The 25,611-nt window shown below is 35.9% G+C and overlaps 1 protein-coding gene across 1 annotated transcript in view; it reads left to right on the top strand.

Annotated features, from left to right (window-relative positions):
* LOC128991883 (GTPase-activating protein) overlaps positions 1-22,534 on the top strand; it is a 24,763-nt gene extending 2,229 nt beyond the window's left edge. Inside the window, exons 2-18 of the mRNA XM_054415139.1 lie at positions 826-946; positions 7,929-8,121; positions 8,757-8,981; positions 10,296-10,450; positions 10,580-10,733; positions 10,895-11,043; positions 11,681-11,882; positions 13,055-13,166; positions 14,967-15,073; positions 16,367-16,522; positions 17,288-17,361; positions 17,790-17,896; positions 18,032-18,156; positions 20,372-20,490; positions 21,448-21,593; positions 22,049-22,229; positions 22,424-22,534. Of these exons, the coding sequence (XP_054271114.1) occupies positions 826-946; positions 7,929-8,121; positions 8,757-8,981; positions 10,296-10,450; positions 10,580-10,733; positions 10,895-11,043; positions 11,681-11,882; positions 13,055-13,166; positions 14,967-15,073; positions 16,367-16,522; positions 17,288-17,361; positions 17,790-17,896; positions 18,032-18,156; positions 20,372-20,490; positions 21,448-21,593; positions 22,049-22,229; positions 22,424-22,529 (2,432 nt within the window). The 3' untranslated portion in view covers positions 22,530-22,534. The remainder of the gene's footprint in view (positions 1-825; positions 947-7,928; positions 8,122-8,756; positions 8,982-10,295; positions 10,451-10,579; positions 10,734-10,894; positions 11,044-11,680; positions 11,883-13,054; positions 13,167-14,966; positions 15,074-16,366; positions 16,523-17,287; positions 17,362-17,789; positions 17,897-18,031; positions 18,157-20,371; positions 20,491-21,447; positions 21,594-22,048; positions 22,230-22,423) is intronic.
* The last annotated feature ends 3,077 nt before the right edge of the window (positions 22,535-25,611 follow it).

The following is a 25,611-nucleotide window of genomic DNA, read 5'->3' as shown; positions in this document are numbered from 1 at the left end:
GTCGTCGTGAGTTTTTGTCCGATAACAAAGACGAAGTGTGGGTTTATCCCTAATTTTATAGTGTAATGTTCGTTTTAGTTTATTATTTTGTATTAGGCGAAATATTTATGCATTATTTTGCATATATATATTTATACATGTGTGATCCAAAATAGGATAAAAAGTTAGTGAAGTTTTGTGGGCTATAACAGCTGATCAGTTGTTTTGTTTAAATTTTTGCTTTTGTGAAAACCAAATATTCTATTACTTATCTTATTTACCGTAGTTATTCTTATATAGAATTATATTATTGGCTTCAAACAAAGTATGGTTTTATCATATTGATATATTAGTAGAGGGCATTTGTGGATCTATCAACGTGTACCTAGTTGAAGAAATTGACGTTTTCCAATTTTTCCGTATTATTGCTAGTAAATCTATAAAAATAATTCTTTTGTGTAAATTATGATATGTCTATGTAAAGGAACAAATTCTGAACAAAATGCATATTTTGAATTGTGAAATAAAAAATTACGTTACATGTGACACGTGTTTGCTTTTAAAATAAAATTTTATAAATTTATAAATTTTCTTTTTTTTACTTTTTTCTAAAAATCTACCTTCCTAAAATTGGTTTGTATTACCATTTTTGAATTCTACTGACTATTACGAACAAAATGAATATACGGTTCAATAGTTTATCTCTACATACTAATTTTATACAGATTTTTGAAGAACTCCCTTACAAATTCACCAAAATGAGCGTGCCACTCCACAAAACACATAGGCTACTGAAAATCGGTCTCGCTACTCCTAGGGTTAATGCTAAAAATCATTTAATTTTAGGTGAGGCCAAAAACCTACCCGGCCGCAACCAAAATGCAGCCAATCTGCGAGATATTTTCTGCGTCCTCTCGCTTGATCAGGAGGAAATCTTTAGAACTTCAACAATTGAAAAAACTCTCAAGTAAGTATACTTTACTGGTAGTATAATGTGAATAAACTACTGTAGTCCCAATATGATTTACAAAAACTATTGTACAAGTAGGCTACAATGTTTCCATAATTAGGTAGCCTATCATAAACCGGGGTTTTGTTAAAAAGTTTAGTTTATCTGAAGGGCAGGGACATTTTACGTAACAGGTCAAGTAGGCTATACACAGAGAAGCGAGATATAGAGGAAACATGCTTGTGAAAAACCGTGCGCTTTTTTAAGCTCGGGAATGGTAGGGCGGAAACAGGGCCGCGTTAAGGGTCAATGGAGCCCTGGGCAAACCCAAAAGCAGCGCCCCCCCTTTTTTTCCAAGTGCGGGCGGGTGATAGTCAGGGGGCACCCGGCAGGGGCCCTCAAACCACCGGGGTACCTGGGTATATGCCCAATCAGCCCGTTTATTAAAGCAGGCCTGGGCGGAAATATACTGGTACCAAGCCAGAACAGCTATTGTTTACAACAGCAGTTAGCGCACAGGCTCTTCCTAGCGTGAGCGCTGTAATAAGTGATGGCGAGGGCGAAAGGAGAGTGGAAGGGGACGACCATTAAGGCCAAGTCACACCCATCGATGTATAATAACTCTACTGGATAGCGCGCTGTGTGGTGGAAAAACAGTCCGTGCCCGCCAATCGAATTGGCGGAATACCGAGGCGGACGGGCCGAATGAACCTCTCTTTCACAAACATACATTCACTCAACCTGCTCTGCTACATTTATTTGTTAACATAAAAATTTCAAATTGATATATTATTTTTCTGGAAAAACCAGTGCTTATTACTATGTAGCCTAGTTAGTTTTTACCTTGACATATTTTTATAATTTATTTAGGAAAATTAAAACTGATGATTGTTTTTTAAAACTATTAAAAAACATGAAAAATGTAGTAAGCAAGGAACTTTTTTATTTTTTGGTCAGGAAAAAAATTCCTGCGGCAAAGTTTTAGATCAAAGTATGGATTTGATTTTTTATTTGAAGCTTTTTTTGATACGGAGTCTGCTTGTATCATTTTAAGCGATTAAAAATAGGCATAAAATCGCTTAGCGTGGCATTGGCGCTAGGAGCTCGGCCAGCTCAGCATCAGTTTACGGGATCTAGATACTGCGTTTCTAGCATTTAATTATAATTTTATTACATAAAATATGTCATTGCATTACGAAGAGTGGTAACTAAATTTACAAGCGTAAGTTTATGCATTTTAATGCTTCTTACCGGTAGTCTATAGTTAACTAAATTCTTTGGATCAAAGAATAAATGTTGGATTACACAGTAGTATTTAATACCTGAGAAAATATTTTGTTATTATTTTACTTCAGTGAGAATAATCAATACATTTGAGATATTGGCATTAAATACTATACACTCATTTTATTTAGCAACATAATATGTTTTCCAAACACGTTACCGGTAATCACAGTATGACAAAGAAACATACACTATAAACAAAATATATAGGCCTATTCTTAAATGTTGCAAAGTATCTCAATAATTGAGCGGAGCGAGCGAAGCTCTTATACGTCGACTTTTATGCATTTCGTAATACGCAAACTCCTCCTAGACGGCTGAATCAATCGTTTTCAATTTTTGCATGGTGATAAAGACCATATCGGTGAGTGCCAACATCTATATGGCGTTAAAAAAGTCTCTCAGGAATCCGCCCCACTGGCTCTCAAAGTTTCAATGTAATCCTTATGGAAGCAGTATTTGACACATAAACAAAGACAAATGATCAGCTGTTGACTTTTGAATGCAGTAGATAAAGAAATAGCTGATAGCATTATTCCACAGATATTAGAACAGAAACGGTATGGATCATAAATTATAATCAAATGACGACACTAGCTTGAGGTCCGTGACGTATGAAGTGGTGAAGGAAGTAGTAAAGGTGAGGAGTATGGAGTGTGGAAACTGTTTATGACGATTAGATTAAGGTATCTGCATTACTAAAATTCTATGGGAAGGGAGGAAAACCGGTCCGTGACGTAGGAAGTGGTGAAGGAAGTAGTAAAGGCGAGCAGTCTGGAGTGTGGAAACTGTTTATGACGATTAGATTGAGGTATCTGCATTCCTAAAATGCTATGGGAAGGGAGGAAAACCGGTCCGTGACGTAGGAAGTGGTGAAGGAAGTAGTAAAGGCGAGCAGTCTGGAGTGTGGAAACTGTTTATGACGATTAGATTAAGGTATCTGCATTCCTAAAATTCTATGGGAAGGGAGAAAAACAGGTCCGTGACGTAGGAAGTGGTGAAGGAAGTAGTCAAGGCGAGCTTTCCGGACTGTGGGAACTGTTTGTGACGATTAGATTAAGGTATCTGCAATGCTAAAATGCTATGGGAAGGGAGGAAAACAGGTCCCCGACGTAGGATGTGGTGAAGGAAGTAGTAAAGGCGAACAGTCTGGAGTGTGGAAACTGTTTATGACAATTAGATGAAGGTATCTGCATTCCTACAATTCTATGGGAAGGGAGGAAAACAGGTCCGTGACGTAGGAAGTGGTGAAGGAAGTAGTAAAGGCAAGCAGTCCGGATTGTGGGAACTGTTTGTGACGATTAGATTAAGGTATCTGCAATCCTAAAATGCTATGGGAAGGGAGGAAAACAGGTGCCTGACGTAGGAAGTGGTAAAGGAAATAGTCAAGGCGAGCTGTCCGGAGTGTGGCAGTTTTAATGTATCTGCAATGCTGAAATGCTATGAGAAGGGATGAAAGCATGCCCACGTCATAGGAAATAGTGAAAGAAGTAGTAAAGGCTAGCAGTACGGAGTGTGGGAATGTTTTTGCCAACTAGATTAACGTATCTAAAATACTAAAATGCCATGGAACGTGGTGAATACAGGTCCACGACGTAGGAAGTAGTAAAGTATGAGCATCAGCATTGTGTGAGATCCGTCTGTGGCAGTTAGACGAATGTATCTTCAATACTAAAATGCTATGAGAAGGGAAGGAAACAGGCCCCACGACGTAGGAAGTGGTGAAGGAAGTAGTAAAGGCTGGCAGTGCAGAGTGGGGAAACGTTTGGGCAGTTAGATCAAATGAATCAGTAATAATTAAATGCTATGAGAAAGGAAGGAAACAGGTCTATGACGTAGTAAATGGTGAAGAAAGTAGTAAGGGTAGCAGTGCAGAGTGTGGGAACTGTCTTTGGCAATTGCATTAATGTATCTGCAATCCTAAAATGCTATGGGAAGAGAGGGAAACATTTCCACGACGTAAGGTGTGGTGCAGGAAGTAGTAAAGGTGAGCAGTGTTGAGTTTGGGAATGGCTTAATATTGTATCTGCAATGGTAAAATGCTATGGGAAGAGACTGTAGACTGTATGTTAAAATGACAAATCGATACATATTTTCGATACATGCAATCGTTTACAATCAAAATTTACAACTGAGTTGACAACAGAGGATTTTTACTCCATAGAGGCTGAAAACGATTTTTACTCCCTAAATATTAAAAATGCTACTTTAGACCCGCAAAGCATGCATTAAAAACTACTTTTTTTTACTACACTGTGACAAAAACAATACAATATGAACCCTTGATGACTCCACTCAATTTTGTGGATGCCTCTGCGAACGCCACCTAGTAATTGGGCCTCACAGCGGCAAATGATGATGCTTCGTGATCAAATAATTATTGTGATATATTTTGCTCTGTTTAATGTTCAAATATTAATAAATCTAACTCTTTCATAACATCACTAAATTTCTTATGAAATTTACTTTTGACACATACTCTATAAGTGTGAGCAGGTACGTAGATTAATTATATCTGCCTATAAAACCTCCTTAAGTTTGTTACAATCAATTATTTCCACAAAACTAACATAGCAATACACGGCGAGAGCGGGCGTGACGCTCGCCACTAGGGTGACTCATGCCTTTATCCCCACTCCTCACGGACAGAGCGAGGCAGCGGCGGACTGTTTTTCGAGCCCTACTTCAACCTGAGCGCGCAATCCAGGGAGTTATTATACATCGATGGTAACACCAAGCTCGCTACCGCGGCGGGAGCGAATTTTGAAAAATCGTTCACCATGTTATCAAATGTGCTAAGTCACACCACACTACCGCGGGCGTGCGGTAGTGTCCGCCACGCCCGCTTGCTGAGCGATTTTTTGAGACTACTGCATCAGGAGTTTTGTATAGCGCATGCGCAAAGGGGCATCTCGAATGGCCATGCAAGGATACAAGGATTCTTAAAGTATTCTTTTGTTAATGAGTTCTCATCTCATTATTACTAGATCCCCTCATTTCTCCTCTTACTTTATGTCGCTCTGTTTATGCCAAGAGTTATGACAACAGAACAGATGAATTGCGTCAATATTGCTCCTAAACTGTTATTTTCCCTGTTTAATTATACTGTTTATCTGGTGCACAGTTAATTATACTGCAAGTGATACACTTGTACAAACACATTTGATAGCCAGTCCAAGATAAGGTGATTGTTTGGGCCTGTTATCAAGCCCAGCTGTTATCATTCACAGCAGAGTTCATTCATGAAGCTGCCATTCACTCGCAACTGCCAACCTCACAAACAGAAATTGTCCACTTTTAAATTCATTCTCAACTTTACAGTGTTTGCAATTGGTCCAGATGTGTTAGAATGGAATTAAAACTGATCAAATTTTCAAACGAATTTGCTAAGTTTAAGTTAGACGATATCGTTTTGAAAATTGTTTTAAGTTGAGGTTGGTCTAAATTGAAGTTTAGTTACACTTTGAATAAGTTTTGTTTATGATACTCATTATGTTTACATGACTGAATTATAAAGATGCCAGTTGCTAATATGGATTATTTTGAAAGGAGACAAAAATATTCACAGTTCAGGGGTTAGTAGTCATAATAGTTGTTTATTCAGCAATCAATTACATAATAGTACAATAGGCTATGTCAATATCTGACTCACAAAGATATAACGTTTGGGAGAATATACAAACAAATACAAATTGACATTAAATAAATAATTGAACAGAGAAATAAAGCAATAACATTTTTATCTTAACCAATACAAACAGGTTATTGGTCCAAACTAGCGGTAGGCATGAAAACGTAGACGATTTATAAATACCGGAAAAGTCAAATATCATAAATTCTTTGGGGGAGTAAAAATAATGTTTGGAAAAATCTTTTGAGAGCTGTCTTAAATGAGATGAAATTTAAAGCTCTCGATGAGGCTGAGATTACATATATTGAAAAACTGAATCTGCTTGTAATGATAGCTATTGATTGTTAACTAAGCCTAACTTGAGGTAGATTTAGATTCTGCTTATGTATGGTATTGTATTTATTTATTTAAGATCTGTCCTTAAAAGAGAGTTGGTTTTCCTTTACATGCAATAAGTTTGTGTATATAAAAATAGAGGACAATGTCATCATTTTTAATCGTTTTAAAACTATCCCTACAACTTTGAGTACAATCCAGATTTTTTATTAATATTACAGCCTTTTTCTGTCATTTGAATGCCGAGGATGAAGATGGACTCCTCCCCACAATCGCACTTCAAATGATATTATAGAAAGAAAAAAAATTAATAGATAGGCCTACATTTAAATGATAAAAAGCCTACTGTTATTTTATCTAGATATAGGACTCCTTCATCCCTTTTAGATAAAAATCCCTTTGTTTATAGCTTAGCTAGCTTGTTGGCAAGGAAATTATTATGAATGTTATGTACTTTTTCGAATGCACAGTTTGCCTGTAGGCAGGTTTTTTACACAATTATTTTATTTTAAATACTGTAGCATACGGTACTTTTTTAAACCAAAATTTCTAGTGCAACGTAACATTACCTTCAGTGAATTGTAAACAACACTATACAAAGTAGACTCTTATTTAGTTTATCGTTTGCTGTTAATGTAGGATATATGTTTTAACGACGGTAGCTTATTCTGATATATGTTTTCAATAGAAACCCGTATGGTGTTGAAAATAAATGCATTAATTTTTTCAGTTGGGTTATAAGTTAAACTAATTAATTTGAGTAGACCTATGTATTTAAATAATAATTAAAAGTCATTACATTAAAACAACACTTCTTAGGCTATTTAATTGTTTTTTTTTTTGTAAGTTCTTGAAAATTTAACAAAGTATTTTATTGGCAAAGTAGGAGTACAGTTAAAACTGCATACAGCAGATGTGTTATGGTTTGACTCATTATCACGGAATGCACAGACATTAAACAGGTAAACAGCTTGTCTATGGCAGGTGGCTGGGTCTCATCCGTACGCAACGGTTCACATCAGAACAATGGAAGCTTGGTTCATATCTGGGAAACAGCACAGAATAATTACCCGGTCAATAGAAGTTTCCTAATTTGTTAAAAAATCAGGTTGATGGTTCAATGTGATAGATGCGTTCACTGTAACTAGTGTTATGGATCTGAAGTGTTTTCCTGTTATAAATTTATTACTATTTTAGTTTATCTTAATTTATTATACCCTTTACTATTTCAAACTCGCAGATATTGGTTAATACATTATTATTTAGTACATTTCTTTATAAGAATGTAGTTTTTGGTTTAAATATCAACATACTGTAGTAGTACAAGTTTGATTATGACTTTATTACTAATTGTGATAGTGATGTCAATCAATTACTTTCTTATTCACTCAGAAAATTTTTTCAGTCCTAAACATTTCCATGTTATTTCATATTTTCACCTTTTACTTGGTGTCCTGAGAATACTGGGCGCATTTATAAAATACAGTTTTTCCTCCATGTTTGTTAGATTATAGCTTCATTGCTCCCAGTTCAGTCACAGTCCAGTTGTGCTTCAGCAACTTTGTCAGGTGTTTAAACAGATTCCTTAGTTCCATAACCTCATCTCCATACTTTTTTTTCGGTCAGATATTTCCCAGAGTACATTCTTCATTTTAGTAACTTTTTCTCAGCCAGGTCACAACAATGTAAAATTTGACAGTTTTTATTAACCTTTATTTGTTCATGTACTGAAAGAGTGTTTTTCCACAGTCCCTTCTTCGGAGAGGAGTTCCAGTTCAGTGTGCCACGCAGGTTCCGCTACCTCTCTGTCTACGTGTACGACAGGGACAAGACGGACAAGGTAGTAGGCAAGGTGGCAATCAAGCGAGAGGATCTACAGACCTACCACAACAAGGACCATTGGTTCCCCATCAGACCAGTCAACCCCAATACTGAAGTGCAGGTAACTAATGACATATAAATACTCTCGACCCGATAATGTTGCATTTCATGGTCCCCCATTGCAAAATCATCTGCAAATTTCTGTAGGCTACAATAATAGACTTTCTGGTCACACTTTTCTGTCAGTGTGGTCCACTGTCTAGGAGAATATAGTGATTAGCAATGGTCAAAAGTCGAGAGCCTGACTAAATTAGAGTGTTGAGGTTACAAACAATTCTAGTAGAGTCTGTGGCAGACAGTTTTAGTAAAGAAAACAATTTTTGAGAAAACATTTTTAAAACTCTAACGTAAGCAATCTAATAAGCTGAGAAAATTAAGTTACACATTGTGAATTCACTAAATATTGTTCAGTTTTTGTTATTGATTATTTTTGTTGTTGATCCCTAAACCTATCTTCTCAGGACAATATTACAAAATGATACAGTCCTATACTCTAATACGAGCGAAGTCTGTTTGTCTGTCTGCAATATATATCTCAAAATCCAGCAGAAGGAAACGATTAAACCCAATTAACCATAACCTGCTCGGTCCCCCAACTTCTGAAATAAAGAGACGTATGCTTAGTTTTTCCATTAAAATAGCTCAGATTCAGTTTCATATTTCCCAACATACTGACACTGTAGTTTGTGTGGACAGGGCAAGGCTCACCTAGAGGTAAAGTTTGAGGAGACGGTAGACGCTGGGGTTGAGCGACTCAGTGTGCGGCTGAGTGAATGTAGCGACCTGACGCTCAGTAACGGCTGCTGCGACCCGTTCGCAACCATTGCTGTGCACTTCACCAACGGACGGATGGAGACACGGCGGACCAAAGTGCGCAAGAAAACAAACTGTCCTGTGTTTGACGAGACACTCACATTCGAGGTGGGTCAGATTAATCTAAATATTGTTATTGTTAGTTTACAAATTAGAAGTAAGGCTTCCACATCCATACTAAAGTACAATAATGTGGCCTTCGGGGTAAAGCCATGTCAAATTGACTTACATGTAATTTGAGGTACTGGCCTTGTTGATCAGGGAAAATCTTCAGAAAATGAATGGTTGACTGTTACTATCAAAGGTTATATGCTAAGGTCATTAATAATACTATTATACAATATTTTAGCGAATTTCCCATATAGGGAATAAGCTATTACCGTAGTACTCATGGTAAGACCTGGACGCGGGACCGATTTTTTTTTCATTTTGAGGTCCCTAGAGGCCAAAAACACCATCCGTTCAAATTCATATATATATATATTTATATATATATATATATATATATATATGTGTCCGTTAGCGCGATAACTCGAGCAAAAATGATACGATTTTGATGAAATTTGGTACAAACGTGTAAACCTACGTTTATTCGAACGAGTTCGCGATCCAGCATAATCGGAACAGGGGTTTATGGGGGGTTTTATGGGGTAAAAATGTGTTTTTCCCATTTTTTACCCTAAAAACAAAAAATTTAGCAATTTATTTCTAAACCGTTTTGTAGAGCTTAAATAAAGAAATAATTTACCTAGTATATTGAAGCACTGTTGTATGCCTAACGGTCACGGAGAAAATTCAAAAATAGTTTAATTTAAAATTCCTATGTTATTCTTATGGAGAAAATAAAAATTGTTTTAGTTTACTTGTTTATGGATAAATATTGATAAAATTTGGCAAATTTATTTATTTCATCCCATACTATTCACGTATGGTCAAAAAACACTTTTTACCTTCCCCGTAGCAGCAAACCTAAGCACTTGTTAAATTTAATGTTATTTAAATAGGGAATAAATATGTCTTATTTATGGAAATATTTGAGTAAAAATGTAATCAGACAAGTTGAAATTCGCTTAGTCTGCAGGTTTGCTGCGGCGGGGGTATTTATTCTTATGTCAAAATACTGTTGAATTACCTAATGGTAAGGTGTTAATTATACAACTGAATTTTAATCTTTAGAATCTCTACCAGTTGAAGAAAGTATATGGAAATGAGGTTGATTGGGGTCAAAAACCCCTCATGTTTAAAAAATAGTCAAAATCTTATATTTTTAAAAACATGGTAGATACCTTGTATCGTAATTTGGACATAAAAATCATTAGATCGAAGGTTGTGTCAGAAGTAAAAACATGCATTGAACACATTGTAGTAATGTAGGTAAAACTGCCTTACCGAAGAGTTTCCTAACCACAATATTATGTTTAGCTGAACACCAACGACCCACGTCACAGCATGGCGGAGTGGGCAGAGCTGGTAGTGACGTTGTATCATGACGCTCCAGGCAACAATGTGTTCCTGGGGGAGGTGAGGGTGGCCCTCTCTGGTCTCCAGGCACAGACCCATGCGACCAATAACGCTTGGTGAGTACACAGGACATGTAGTAAGGAAACAACAGTTGGTTAGGACCATGTTGATTTTTTGACCTAGCCTAACCTAAGTATTTAGTGGAAAATGTATCCCGTGATTTAAACCTCGGTGTGTTGTGACAGGTATTTCCTACAACCACACAAGGGTGTCTCCTACCTAGACGAGGGTCTACAGAGCTCCCTCAGACTCAAGATATACTACACTGTTGACCATGTGTTCCCCAGTCACAAGTACAACGACCTGCGCAGGATGATATTGCAGAGTCATACAGTGCAGGTATGTCATCAAGTTAAAGTGATGAAAATGATGAAACTATGACAAAAGATTAACCTGTTGGTTAGCAGTCCTATCAACAAACTCAAGATCTTAAGATTTAACTCAATATTTGTAGGGTCAGCCATAGAATTAGGTAATAGCCACCAACGTGTCTGTTACAGCCTGTGACATCCAGTGCATGTTACCTGCTGGGTGAGATCATCCCTTGTAAGGTAGATGCTGCCCAACCCCTGGTCAGGATACTGCTTCATCATGGTCAGATAGTCCCCATCATGCGAACACTGGCCAAGTGGGAGATATCCAAAGTGACGTGAGTTATCGTGTCTTATATCTTAAACATTCTATCCCCAAAGGGGTCGATAGTAGATCTAAATGTCATTCGTAATTGGTTTTTCAACAAATTATGCCATCTAAAGTAAACATTTTCGACCTTAGACATAATGAATTTCCAAGTAGGCCTACCTCATCAACAATTCTAAAAGTAGCAATCTGGATCACATGTTTTAGCTCATTGCTATGTTCAAACATTTCAGTGAAACAAATACATTTAATCTGCTTATGCCATATGTTAATTTAAACGCACATTTGACACTTAAAACGTACAACTCTGATTTTTACTTTGGAATTGCTTAAGTGTTATTTGTAAATTCTTTGTAAATTCAACTCCATATTCATTATTGCAGTTTTGAAGTTAGCAAAATGAATAGTGCTCTCCTAACAATCTGAAGTTTGATGTGTCTTGGTCCTTGATAATTGAGCTTAAATGGTCCTGGCTATATAAACAGCTTATTCTAGTAACAAAGCTATGTAAGACTTCTTACTCATCCCATTCTCATTTTATATTCATATTTGCCATATAGGCTAAAATATGCCTCTGTAGCGTGTCCCAACTCAAAGTGATATAAGCATTTCTGTAGTTTAATTTTACACACATGGTTGATGTTTAGGGATGCCAACACGATATTCCGAGGTAACACGTTAGTATCCAAGATGATGGACGAAGTGATGAGGTTGGCAGGCCTGCATTATCTGCACGACACGTTGAGGCCTGCTCTGGACCAGGTGTTTGCGGAGAAGAAACCTTGTGAGATCGACCCCACCAGAGTGAAGGATCCGGCTGTCATTCAGACAAACATGGAGAATCTCAAGGTAAATACTGTACACCCTGAATCAACTGACATTCAGTTAGATTCAGTCGTGTCTCCTAATATAGGCTGTTTTTAAACCCTCTAAATTTTAAAACTGGTCAGTATGTCTGGCTTTCCTAGGAATCTAGAAACTTCCCTTTTCTACCCTTTTTGCACATCGTAAATTCTCAAGATAAATTTAAAAACAGAAATTCTCTGACTTTTTGGAGTATATTTTTGAGCATGATTGTTGTTGAGTAGGAGTTAAACGTAATTTTATTTGAATTGTACTGCTTTGGATTTATAAATACGATTATAAAAATAAGCAAAGTAAAAATTGAGTTGTGTGTGTTTTTCCAAGGTATTTCTATTTTCATGAGTAATGTGCAGTGTTAGTGTTAGTGTATAATGTTAGTACACTATCCCTCAACAAAATTAATCATTGATATGCAGCTAACTCGGACGGATATGCGGAAAATCTCATTCTCATAACCATATCATTCATATCATATAGAAAACATTTATTCTACAATATATATATATAATGTGTCCGTTAGCACGATAACTTGAACAAAAATGATTCAATTTTGATGAAATTTGGTACAAACGTGTAATCCTACATTTATTAGAACGAGTTTGTAAACCAATATGATCAGACTATGGGAACGGGGTTTATGGGGGTTTTATGGGGTAAAAATTGGTTTTCCCATTTTTGACCTTAAAATCATAAAGTTTTAGAATTTATTTCCAAACCATTTTGTAGAGCTAAAAAAAAACTAATAATTTATTATATCGAAGTGTTGTTATGTGCCTAATAGTTACAAAGAAAATTCCAAAAAATTATAAATTTAAATTCCCATGTTATTCTTAGGGCCCTATATGGAGGATGAGTAAACTGATGTAGTTTGCTTTTTATGGATATATTTTGATGGAATTTTGCAAATTTGTGTATTTCATACTAAGCCATCAATATTTCAATAAAAAAAACATACCTTATTACCTTCCCTGTAGCAGCAAACCTAAGTACACATTCAAATTAATTTATATAGGAAACAAATGTGACAATTTTAAGGAAATATTTCAGTGGAAATCCAACCAGACAAATGGAAAGTCGCTTAGTCAGGTTTGCTGCAGCGGGGGTATTTATTTGTAATCTTTGCACACATATTAAGCTACTAATCACTGTATGTGTAGGAGTACGTACAGAGGATATTCCAAGCCATCACCAGCTCTGCTCTGCGATGTCCGACCCTCATGTGCCAGATGTTTCACGACCTGCGCCAGTTGGCCACCTCACACTTTCCTGGTTAGTAAACCAACTTTTACATGGATCCTAAACCTATACATACATAGTCTCTGAAACTACATAACATAGTAAAGGATGGTTTTTGCTTGTGTGTTTGTTCCGAACAAAAGCAAAGAATACTGAAACCACCAAGCTGAAGTTTGATACAAATGTAGATTATGAACCTGGTTGTCATGTGGCATAATGGTGCCACATTTTGGTGACCTGGTCATGTGAATTAAATTCCAGACCAAATCGTTCTTGTTGGAAACGTTAACTGAACACATTTATTGATGCAGAGGAGACAATTTACCGCAAATCACAGGCCCTAATAGCCAGCTTTGATGATTGTTTCATTAATTAATGCATTTATATCACAGAAATATGTACATTGTTCAACTTATGAAATAATTACTGTATGAGTTGACTGGACACAACGTGAACTAATATTTTATTTAATGATGAATTACTAATAATGGAAAGAATGTTATAGTGAATTGATACCATGATCTGAAATTACATATTATCAATAATTAGTGCTACGACACAATACCTTAAGGGGGCGTCCCCCCATTTCCCAAGAACTTAGCCTTCCATGGTGTTTGCAGTCAGGAGCACGACACACGACAGACGTTTTTTACTCGTCTTACCCGCTTGCCTCCTTGCGCATGCGCGAGCAGCGGTAGGGGTTGAGATTGGCGGGACATTCAAACAGTGTTGTGGAGATTGACTCCACAGTCACAAGGCCTATTTATACCTTGAAAACTTAGTGTTCTGATTTTTTGCCCATAACAACAAAAATAAACCACAATGTCTAAATTTGCAGTATCTACATTCGCTTTATTTCACCCTGACATAGTTGTTAATTTTATTCTGTCACCAACTACTGATTATAACTAAAGGAAATAGAGTTTTATAAAATTATGCAGTACAATCGAATATGTATCTTTAATCAATAGTGAACGCATAGAATTTTTTTATCGTTATATTATTCATCATTTTATTATTTTTAATGTTTTCATCCCTCTTTACAAAGTGGAGAAATTCAATGGGAAAATCTAATAAATCTTAAATGTTTCAAAAGATTTTCTGCAAACTTAAAACATCCTATTTTTATACCAAAGTTATATGATTTACCTGCATAAGTTTATTTAAATAGTTCACACATATGTTTTATACGTGTGTGTAGTTTTGTCATTAATAGCACACATTGATTAGAAAAATTACTCATGAAGTAGGCCTACAAAAGTAGTTTTTAAGAGTTATAATAAATCTGTCTTAAAAGTTTGAATTGTGAAATTGATACTGGAATTGTAACTGTTATCAATTTGTTGTCTTAATGTCATCTTTCCCCTTGTATTTAAGAATGCATATACATGCCAAAAAGTGTATTTAATTGTAATTATTCCTTATCAAGGGAGTTTATGAAACTAATTCTCTTTTTTTGTGTGCTTGCTAAAGGATAACCTTAAAAGTGGTAAGTTATGACAGATTATGAAAAGCACTTAAGCTTTTTTACTGAACACTTTATTTTTAATACTTTTTCTTTGTTCTATTAGTTTATGTTTAATTGTTTAGCCTAATGATAAGTAGTATTTTGTTTGTATATGAGCCTTTTACATACCTCTTCACCTTATAATGTTTGCATGAAGGTTCACCTAAATGATTTTTTTAAAATTATATCCGTAGCAAAATCAATGGAAGTGTTTGACATATATGTTATGTTTTATAGAATGGATTGCCTTCAGTTTGAAAATGTATGACAGATTTGGGCAACTTGTATTTAAATATTGTTGTCATCTTTGCTATTTTTGTTCTCAGATAACAAGGAAGTTAGGTATTCCGTTGTGTCGGGTTTCATCTTCCTCAGATTCTTTGCCCCGGCCATCCTCGGTCCTAGACTGTTTGATCTGACCACGGAGCAAATTGTAAGTGAAACATATAACTGTAGAAGTTAACTATAACTTAAAAACCCGTTTAGGGATGTAGGCCTACTGTTTTTGATAATTCTTCAGTGGGTATATTTAAAATAGCAGTTTTCATCACTAGGAGCAAAAGTGGCTCTTTTTGGTACGCAATCATGTTTTAAAAGTGAGGCGCAGCCAAGCTTGGAAAAACAATCAAGTACCAAAAAGAAAATTTAGCTCTGTGTGATGAACAACTATTTTCATCATACTGTGGAAATAACCTTCCAATCGTTAGGCTACAAAATCAGACCACATAATTTGAGGTTATTCAAAGTCGTCACCAATGTTTACATTTCTGTTATTTACAAACAAACATAACATTAAATATCGTGTTATTAGCAGCGTTTACATAATAGAGTGATACAAATTTTAGGTTAGCGAACCAACAAATTTAACATTTGTTTTTTCTGTTCCCTATTTGAAGTTAGCTGAAAACAATGATTTAGAGAACTAAAAATGGCTGCTTTCTGGACAGTATGATGAAGAAGATATATTTAACAGTGATGAATAAACTTTTCTCATTACATAGGTTTTGTTACTGTATCCAAAAGTTACAGCGCAGCATGTTAAGTTTAAACTATGGGATTTCAAACAAATGACAATTAATTTTAAAGAAACCATCAATGGAAATTGGAGGATATCAAATTATAAAGCTTATGGAATATGATTCAGTTAGTCAATGCAATTCAAAAAGGAACTGTTAATCTTTTTCATGATAGTGCACTATAGGCTATTAAGTTAGGCTAACAAGGTAATTTAACTCTTATAATTAACACCGTTTGTATATCAATTAGTTGTGTCTTTTAAAACCTAGACTTAAAAATCCTAAATCATTGAAGTATAATCAAACATTCTATATCTATCTGGTGCTTAAACTGAACCAAATGTTCATACATACAGAACATTTGTGAATGGTCTACACAGAGTGTGTTTTTGCTAAATTTCTTTTTCCTCTCTTAGTTTTGATTTGAAATTATGAAACATAAAAGATGCTTAGGTTTTAATTAAGTTGTCCTTTCAGTTTGACTAAGTTAAAAAAGTATGTGTATTCAAAATAGATAAGTAATTAATTAGCACTCTCAGTGGCTCAACTAAACTGCGTTATTTTTCATTCTACAACTGACTATAACCTTAACTTGCAATGGAATGAATCTTTCTCTGAAGAAATTCAAAAGACTCGATGCTCAAAGGATTTGTAAATTTTTTTTAAAATTGTCATAAAATCTCTCACTGACAACATTTCTTCCTATTCAGGACAGCCAGACGAACAGAACGCTCACGTTGATCTCCAAGACAATACAGTCACTGTGTAATCTTGTGTCTGCCCGTACACCGAGATGCAATGAGGAGTACATGACTTGTATGTACCAGACCTTCTACACTGACACACACATCACTGCAGTACGACAGGTAAACAAACAATATATCACTCAGTAGACCAAAGCATAGCATTTGGATAGGGTGGCCACAGACCAAGAATTCTGGGAAATCAGTTGTGTGTAAATTTGGAAATTTCACCAGGAGTACCTGATATTTTGTGTAATTTTTGTAATATATTTTAAGAAGAATTAAGCCGTGTTCAACACTTGGCGGCATACAGTATTTGCTTGCGTTGACACCTTAGAAACTTTGTCAGTGCATGAAAACCCCAACTGATAAAACATCGTCTGCAGTTACAGTGAAATTGAGGACATTGAAAACATCTTCAGCGGCCATGGCAAAATTATCATCTCTCATGATCATGGCAAAACCATAAACATCAGCTGCGATTGTTACGAATCATTCGATTTTCTATCATACTTTGCAAATGCTTTCCGAAATTTTGGGAAAATATGCTCGGCTTGCCTTACCCTGAAAATAATTTTTGGTCGAAACTGACTCCACAGGCCAACTGTTGCCTCACTCGGCCCAAAATATTGGGGATCCACAGATCTCTAGGTAAAAGGTACCCTTGGCAAAATATATGAATTTTTACAGTTAATGAAAATATATGGGTATCAATTAGCTATGATCAAAAACATTGTATTAATTTTCAAGTAGCTGTGAAAGTTACTTTTATCAACTTCTATTAAATGGCTGTTTAGATGAGGGAAATTCATTTACAGGGCCCAAAGGAGTGTTAAATTGTTGCAGACATTTTATACTATGCACTAACTGTTTTTTTCTATATTTTAGTTTTTGGAAATAATATCTGCCACGTCTAACCCCACTCAAAGGAATCTAGACTCCGCGGTGGTTCTTAAAGAAGGGTAAGTGTGAGCTTTTTTCTTTACTTTAACTTAGATGCAGTTACTTATATTCCTTGAGAAAAAATATAAACAAGATAACTCTCGAATAAGAAAAAACTAGTTTATTTCATCTTAAAGTTTTGAAAATCAACTAATAATTTATCCATTTTCAGACTTCCTATCCACTGGTCATTTGCCTAATACACACCTTTATTCTGCAGGTTTGCTGCCCTTATACATGGTTAGAGTTCTAACCATGTAACCAATGTAACCATGTACACGAGAATGTGATTGAACAAATTAAGTTAAGAAGAATTTTTGTTTTTTAGTTAGGCTACTGTTATTGTAAAAATTGTATTTTAACAAATGTTATTGCAGATTTTTTTTGGACTAACATTTGATTCTGACAATACATTATAATGTATACTCAAGATTGTTTCAATTCTCAGGATGCTCACCAAGCGAGCACAAGGCAGGAAAAGGTTTGGTAGAAAAAACTTCAAAGCACGCTATTTTAGGCTGACAACGCAAGATCTCACATACTCAAAGCATAAAGGTATGTTCCTTCTTTTTTTGTTTAGTAACTAGTTAGTTTTTGTTTTAGTGTTTAGTTAAATACATGATTTAATGAGAATATGTGTGTACTAATTTGCGCTTTGAAATATTAAGTAATTCCTGCTTATGTTTTCAGGCAAAGAACCTCTGTGCAACATACCTTTGTCAGACATCCTGGCTGTCGAGAGGGTTCAGGAGGAGTCTTTTAAGAAAAACAATATGTTCCAAATCGTACAACCCCAGAGAGTGTTGTATTTACAGGTGATTTGGCATTGATTATTTACTCAACTTCACTCACACCTTTAATCCTCCAGAGACCATGATTTTGCTGTTGTTTAATAAATGTATCATAATTAATACCCCCACCGCAGCAAACCTGCAGACTAAGCGAATTTCCATTTGACTGATTGGATTTACACTGAAATGTCTACTTAAAAATATAACATTTATTCTCTATTTAAATAGAATTAGTTTAACTAGTACTTAGGTTTGCTGCATCAGGGAGGGTGAAACTGTTTTTTTTTTTGTAAAACGTTAATAGTTAGTAAGAAATAAAAACATTTTCCAAATTTGATCAAAATATGTTCATAAACAAGCAAACTACAACAATTTACTTATTCTCCATAAGAATAACATGGGAATTTTAAATTTAAAATTTTTTGGAATTTTCTCCGTAACCATTAGGCGCATAATAACGCTTCAATGTACTAAATTATTTGTTTTTTTAAGCTCTACAAAATGGTTTGGAAAGAAATTGCTAAATTTTATGTTTCTTGGGTCAAAAATGGGAAAAACCTATTTTTAACCCATAAAACCCCCCGTAAACCCCCGTTCCCATGGTCCGATCATGCTGGATCGCGAACTCGTTCGAATAAACGTAGGTTTACACGTTTGTACCAAATTTCATCAAAATCGGATCATTTTTGCTCGAGTTATCGTGCTAACGGACACACATATATATATATATAAATATATAAATAATATATAAATATATATATATATATATGAATTTGAACGGATGGTGTTTTTGGCCTCTAGGGACCTCAAAATGAAAAAAAAAATCGGTCCCGCGTCCAGGTCTTACCATGAGTACTACGGTAATAGCTTATTCCCTATATGGGAAATTCGCTAATACTAGTTTACCTATTGCTCGAATTCGAGCAATTGCAAAGCATTACAGGCGACTCAAAGATTATGGAAATACTCACGATCTACACCTCATAATCAAAATCTTTTGTAAATATCTTGTCTTTTTCAAAAAGCTGATCTTGTTTTTTTTAGTGTTTTTAGTGTAAAGAAAACATTATTTCTATTTCTTCTACTGGGTTGTGTTCTATGACTTTTTCTATGTTTCCATTGTTTGCAAATCGGTTATTTCAATGATTGCTCATGAAATGTAGCATAGTGTTAATTCAGTTTTATTTTTAGCCTATATCAAATTGTCCAGGATTTCTCGCTCTTTTCCATTGTAATAATTACACCAACCCAAGTTTCGTCTACAGATGCAATATGCCAACGAATATCACCTACGTACAATCTCCAAGAAGTGGTAAAAACGGCAGAAACCAACCAATACAATAGATATAAGTTAACTCCATAAGAAATAATTTCAAAAATTAGTGTGATTGGTATTAGAATTTTCCACTGATTTGGTAATAGAACATTATATTACAAAACATGACACGATGCAGAAGAAAATCAATTTTAAAATCAGAAAAATCCATTGCAAATACTGTACTTCATTTTGACAAATTCAATAAATCACAATTTAAATATTAACAGCTGTTGCATTAGAAAGTAGTGTATAATTATGCATATGGTCGTAATGTAAACAAATCTGAAGAGGCAACTTAAAAGGCTTCTGGGGCAGAGCCCCAAGGGTATTTACCTCTTTCCTCTTTTGATGGCTCATATACAGACCAAGACCTTTCTTTAGAGACCCCTACCAAGTTTCTAGGCCCAGCCGTTCTTTCAAATTAGCTGTGACAAAAACCCCGTTTTTCTCCATAAAAATAACATGGGATTGGAATTTAAAGGCCACGGGGGCAGAACCCCAAGGGAATTCACCATGTTTCTCTTTTGATGGCTCATCTACAGACCAAGACCTTTCTTTAGACACCCCTACCGAGTTTCTACGCCCAGCCGTTCTCTCAAAATAGCTGTGACAAAGAAAAACTGTTTCAAATTAATATATAGATTTAACTTATCCATTTAAAACTACCTGAAACTTAAGTAAATGGATAAAAAAATTCTTAAGTCATGGAAATGTTATTTCATTGTAAAAGTCATCGTGGTAGATTTTTGTAGAAGTTATAATTTGAATTTTGTAAGCCCCTTTAAAAACACCAAAAACCAAGAAAGGTGATCATGAAAAAAGTTACTCCTAATGGCTTCACTAGTGAACTGGCACAGTGTAACATAATACTGCACTCTCTCATTGCCTCGTAGTGTAATGGTTTTGTCTATTGTGATTCAGGCCAGTAACTGTGTGGAAGAGAAGGAGTGGGTCGATGTTCTGGCCAAGATCTGCCGTACCAATGAGCACAGACTGGACAAATATCACCCTGGTGCATACGTGTCCGGACATTGGATATGGTGAGTAAGGTGCTCCGTGGCCTTTCTGTTCATCTTAAATTACTCTTTCTTGAAGAGGGATAGAGTTTAGAGCTATACACCAAATAAAATACTAAGTACACCAATAAAAGGTCACCAATCAAAACACTTATTTTGTCCTAAGGACCTCCTCAGAGAGTAGATCGTTGAAAACGTCAGTAAAAGTTCAAAACTCTTTCTTAAACTGTTTTGACCATAGTTACAAATCTTAAATATTCCCATTAGTATTATTTCCTTTTTGATCTTTGCTGAGTCTTTTTACTACGTACCTATAAATGAATTTTTTTGGTTGCGTGTTGTTTAACACTAATACCGAAACCCCACCTAGGCTGACGTTAACCGAAACCCCCGGTCTGTGAGACCCCATTTGAAAAATAATGGACCCCGCTTAGAAACACACAAACCGAAACCCTAGTCTGTGAGACCCCGCTTTAAAATACAGTAACGCTGGGCTTCTGAGACGGACATGTTATGAACAGACGACCTGTCAAGGTCACGGCACCCACGCAAAATGAACAAATGATATATCAATAGGTAGGGGAGGAAAAGGGGGGAAGGTATTGGGGGAATGGAATCTACCAAGTAAACAGTGTTGCCAACATGCGTTTTTGAAAATTCCCGTGGGCCTGTCAGACCGGGGTTTCGGTATTAGTGTTAAACAATACCTTCAAAAGAGCTAAACTATGATCAAAGACTATACAGGCTTATGTTTTTATCGTAGCTTAACAAGGAGTAGGATCTGTAATTTAAACCTTAATGTTCCCAAGAAATATAAATGTTATGGTAAAAAGTATCAATTTAATAGAGGACAATTTACAAAAAATGATTACACAATTTCAGTTTTATAGAGCGTATGGCAACTAGGAAAGGGAAATTCTGGATGTTGATGATTTATCTGTCCGAGTACACCACTCATTGATATGTTTGTTGGTTTGACAGTTGTAAAGCAGTGTCAGAGACGGCTGACGGATGTACACAAGTGTCGTCAAGTCTAGACCTACAGATGAATGTTGACACCGAGACAGAACTGGCCCGTCTCCACTCGCTCATCATCACTCACATGGACAGGCTGGAGAGAGTAATGCGTAAGTAAAATATCGTGATGATTGTTGTTTACTGTAAATCTCACAATTCTCTTATTTAGTGTTTAAATACCGGTACCTGCTTTTGAAGGAAAACAGCCAAAGACCCTAAAAATGAAATGCCAGTGATCAAACCCGGTTCTCTTGCAACAATTTTCGAGATTCCAACCTCTAGGCTAGCTAAAATTCCTCCCCTTATGAGCAATTTTACATGTGATTATACTAACTGAGCATCATTTATACTGATCATATTAACATAGGTAAAGTTTTATGGTTTTTACTAAATTCAGAACTGTTCTTTGCATATAGGCTACAATATGAAATCATGAACCGTACAAACAAGGCCCATGTACAGCAAGGAGACCACTTGAACCACACAAAATCCGCAGCCTTAGCTTTATTAGCATATAGTTACCTTGATAATAAGCACTACGATTACCCCAAGTTGTTTGTTGCAGAGGATTGTGAATGTCAGGCAGTCTACACTGGAGACATCTGCTTTCTCCCTCGGTCAGTCATAGAAGATGTGCAGTCATCCTTCAAGACTCTGACCGCGTTGAGAGAGGCAGCTATCGTGTTGGAGCAGGAGCACCGTGCGTACCTACGAGCTCTGGCGCGGGAGACTAAATACGGCAGCAAGTGAGTGTTTAATATCTGGGAATATACACTTGGGATTGAGAGTGCTCCCTTCAAAGCTACATGCAAAGTTAAATAATTAAAAAGCTATTCCTATTGTAATTTTTTAATGTAGGACACAAGAATGTTTATATTGTATTAGTCTGTGTTGTTCCTACTCCAACCAAGTCTTGTGTATTAACGTATTGTGTTTGCAGGCAAGCGCCCATAGGAGATGACAATTACCTCTTATTAGCTGGACGAATGTCATGTCTAGACAACTCTGGTTTGTCTAGTCTACGACGACCCCCACTGCCATGGTGAGTAATTACTGTGTTTCTGTAGTTTTTTCCCTTATAAATAGTAACTACAAAAATGTATTCCTTACAAAACAATTTGCCTATAGGGAGATAAACGTGTTTGTTCTTATAGTATGGTAACATGAAGTATTGATCTGGATTTTCAGACTTTCTCAAGAAGAAGGCTCTGGTGTGTAAATGGCTGAGGGTATAATTGCCAAAAATTTGCATAAAGCAAGGCATCCTTCAGCTGTGAAGAACTTGAAACCGTGAATTTTGATATCAAACCTTAAAAATAGAGATGATCCAATCCCGGTCCTCAATTACACTGCTCTGTTTATCTCCAAAGGTCCGCTGTGACATGCTGCACAATGCCGCCTTTACTCGGCCTAAGACCGTTAACCCCTGAGTTAGTTGATAAACTGAAGCATCCTCTCCTTCTATGGAAGGTGTCTGTCCCTTGTTATTGTTCCTAGAGTGCTTTCCTTTATTTCATTAACAGCTGTGCAGTCACAGAGTAGATGGTCTGCAGTCTTTTTTTAACTACCCACATTTCAATCATTCAGTGTCTCCATTGTAGATCCTTCAAGGCAATCTCAGGAAGCCATGACCTGACTAATGGTCTAAACCGTCTTTGTTGCTTCCTGTCTAATGGTAGAACATTGGAGCCGACTGTCTTAAAAGAGTAAAAGAGAGTGAGCTTGCTTACCCTGTGATGTTGAAGCCTAACCCATCTTCTCCTGAGAACGTGACATGCATAACCTTGAGAGATTCCATAGAAAGGCTGTGGTCCATGAAAGTCTGAGGCTGACGGCACATTTGCCAACTTGTCAGCCACCTTGTTCTCTTCTATCCGTGAGTGCCAAGGGATCCAACAGAGTTATCACTCTATTACAGCTGCTAATAGCAGATACTATTGTGAGGCAGTTGTGACGTAAAATTCTGTTTGGGACACAACAAATGATGATCACGTCATCTTCGTGAATACAAGATATTAATGTCTCACCCAAAATTAGTTACACCTTAAAATTTGTGCAGATAGCTTAGCCTATGATGAGATAGTCCAGGATTCTAACGTGTTTTAATTATCATTTCGAGTTTATTGGCTCAGACTCAGATTATAATTACAACAATGCTAATAACTTTTAGCTTACCTCAAACAAGTGATCATCACAGCCACTCGAAGGATGCGTTTAGATCGAATTTAGAATTAAAATACGTAAATAAGAATATAACAAAATAATTTACAGGCTTTAATAGAATGTGAATCGGTACTTGGTTAGCTCCAAAATAAAACGTGTCCTAATAATAATAGCTCGGTCAATCACCAGAGTCGTTCGTAACAAATTTTAATCTGTCGATCAATATAACGTGGTGTTTATAACACAAATTGAAATGACAGAACGTTTTTATAGTGCTTGGTTATCCCCAAAGCCTCGTTTAAGACGGAATCTACACTTACTGGTGGGCGCAGAATCCCACCTTGAAGATGCGGGATTGGTGAAATATGAATTATAACTTCAAATAATTAAATTAAACGTAACTGGTTTATATAGAGCGTTATCGTGTTGCTCAACACTTACCAGTGTTCGTATCGTGTCATGATTTTAAATAGGGATGGACGAGATAGGATTTTTAGTTCGAGACGAGACGAGACGAGATTTTTTATTTCTCATAAAATTTCGAGACGAGATTTCTCTTCTCATACACAACGGGAAATGCACGTTCGAAATTTTTACCTGATTTTGTAACATTGTTAGATGACTGTTTAAATACTAAAATAATGATAATAGGCAAGAATATTTACAATCTTTCATTAAATAACATCAGCATAACATTTTTTTATTAATCACGCCTAACTTATTAAAAATGCCTACGATTAATAAACATGGTGATATCAGTTAGGATAGAGTTCAACTTATCCTAAAATAAAATAAATCATAAAATAAAAGCAATATTAATTTTTATAAAATAGTTACTTGTTTTGACTTTTTTTATAGTAATAAAACATTCCTCACACTGCTTACACTTAATGTTATTAAAGTAATATTATTAAAATAATGAAAGTAATATTTACATTAAAAGAATTAATTAAATAAGAACGCCTTCGAAAAGGAAACGCAACTACAACACGCTCCTGTATTGCGGGTATTGCATTGACTTTCTGCAGGCGTTTTTAATTTTTTTTATTTATTTATTTTTTTTTTTATTCTCGTCTCGATAAAAATCTCGGCCAAAAAGTAATCTCGTCTCGTGTAACAAGATTAAAAATTTCCCGAAATTTCGAGACTTGACCATCCCTAATTTTAAATATCGGCTATCGCCAGATATTGTTCGTCGTGTAGTAAACTGAAATACGACTTTCAGATATTGTTCCGTAGGGAGTTAGTGAACGTTTCGTCAACAGCTGAAGAACTACTGCCTGCCCGGGATGCTTCTTGAGCCGTTCTCTCCTACTACCCCTTGCGTCAGGGTTGAGAACTACGGTCATCTCCTCCATATGACGTCACTATGTCCAGCGTTCGTGGGCCTTTTCGTGAAACAAATCAAAGTATTTGGGATGACCATGAAATATGACCCCCAGATAAAATTTGACCCGTTACACAGTCCTAGACCACCTTGAACTTGAACTCGCAGGAGTCTGGTGCCTTATGGGCTGACTGGCTGTCTGGGAAAGTGGAGATATTCATGTCTCTGATACCCTGCCTCAGGTCCTCTTTGACAACAGTTATCTCTGCCTGGATGCACTCCCATGGAGAGACACAAGTCCACCCCGTCCACCATTCCGTGAATTCCAGCCTCTGTGCCACCTCTTACCTTGGAACTATTGTTACGTTAAATACCATTTTAGGATGCCTTGTAGAAGAGGATTCCCTCCAGCCAACCCTTATTAACATCATTTTATAACATACAAACATAACCGTCATCAAACTGTGAATAGTTAGAAGTTTGAGTGGGTACCTTGCTAAAGACTTAACTCTACAAACTAAAATAAAATTGAAAGTGAACAAAAAACATAAATAATATTTTACATAAGTAATATTTTAAAACATAAATTTGACTTTATTTGATTAAGAACTAGAGTATTAGAAATCACCTTAAGTTTT

This window comes from Macrosteles quadrilineatus, unplaced genomic scaffold, assembly GCF_028750875.1.
Source record: "Macrosteles quadrilineatus isolate MER2022 unplaced genomic scaffold, UCM_ALF_1.0 Scaffold_4__1_contigs__length_99947679, whole genome shotgun sequence".
In the NCBI taxonomy this organism is placed as follows: domain Eukaryota; kingdom Metazoa; phylum Arthropoda; class Insecta; order Hemiptera; family Cicadellidae; genus Macrosteles; species Macrosteles quadrilineatus.
This window is presented reverse-complemented; position numbering and strand designations above follow the sequence as displayed.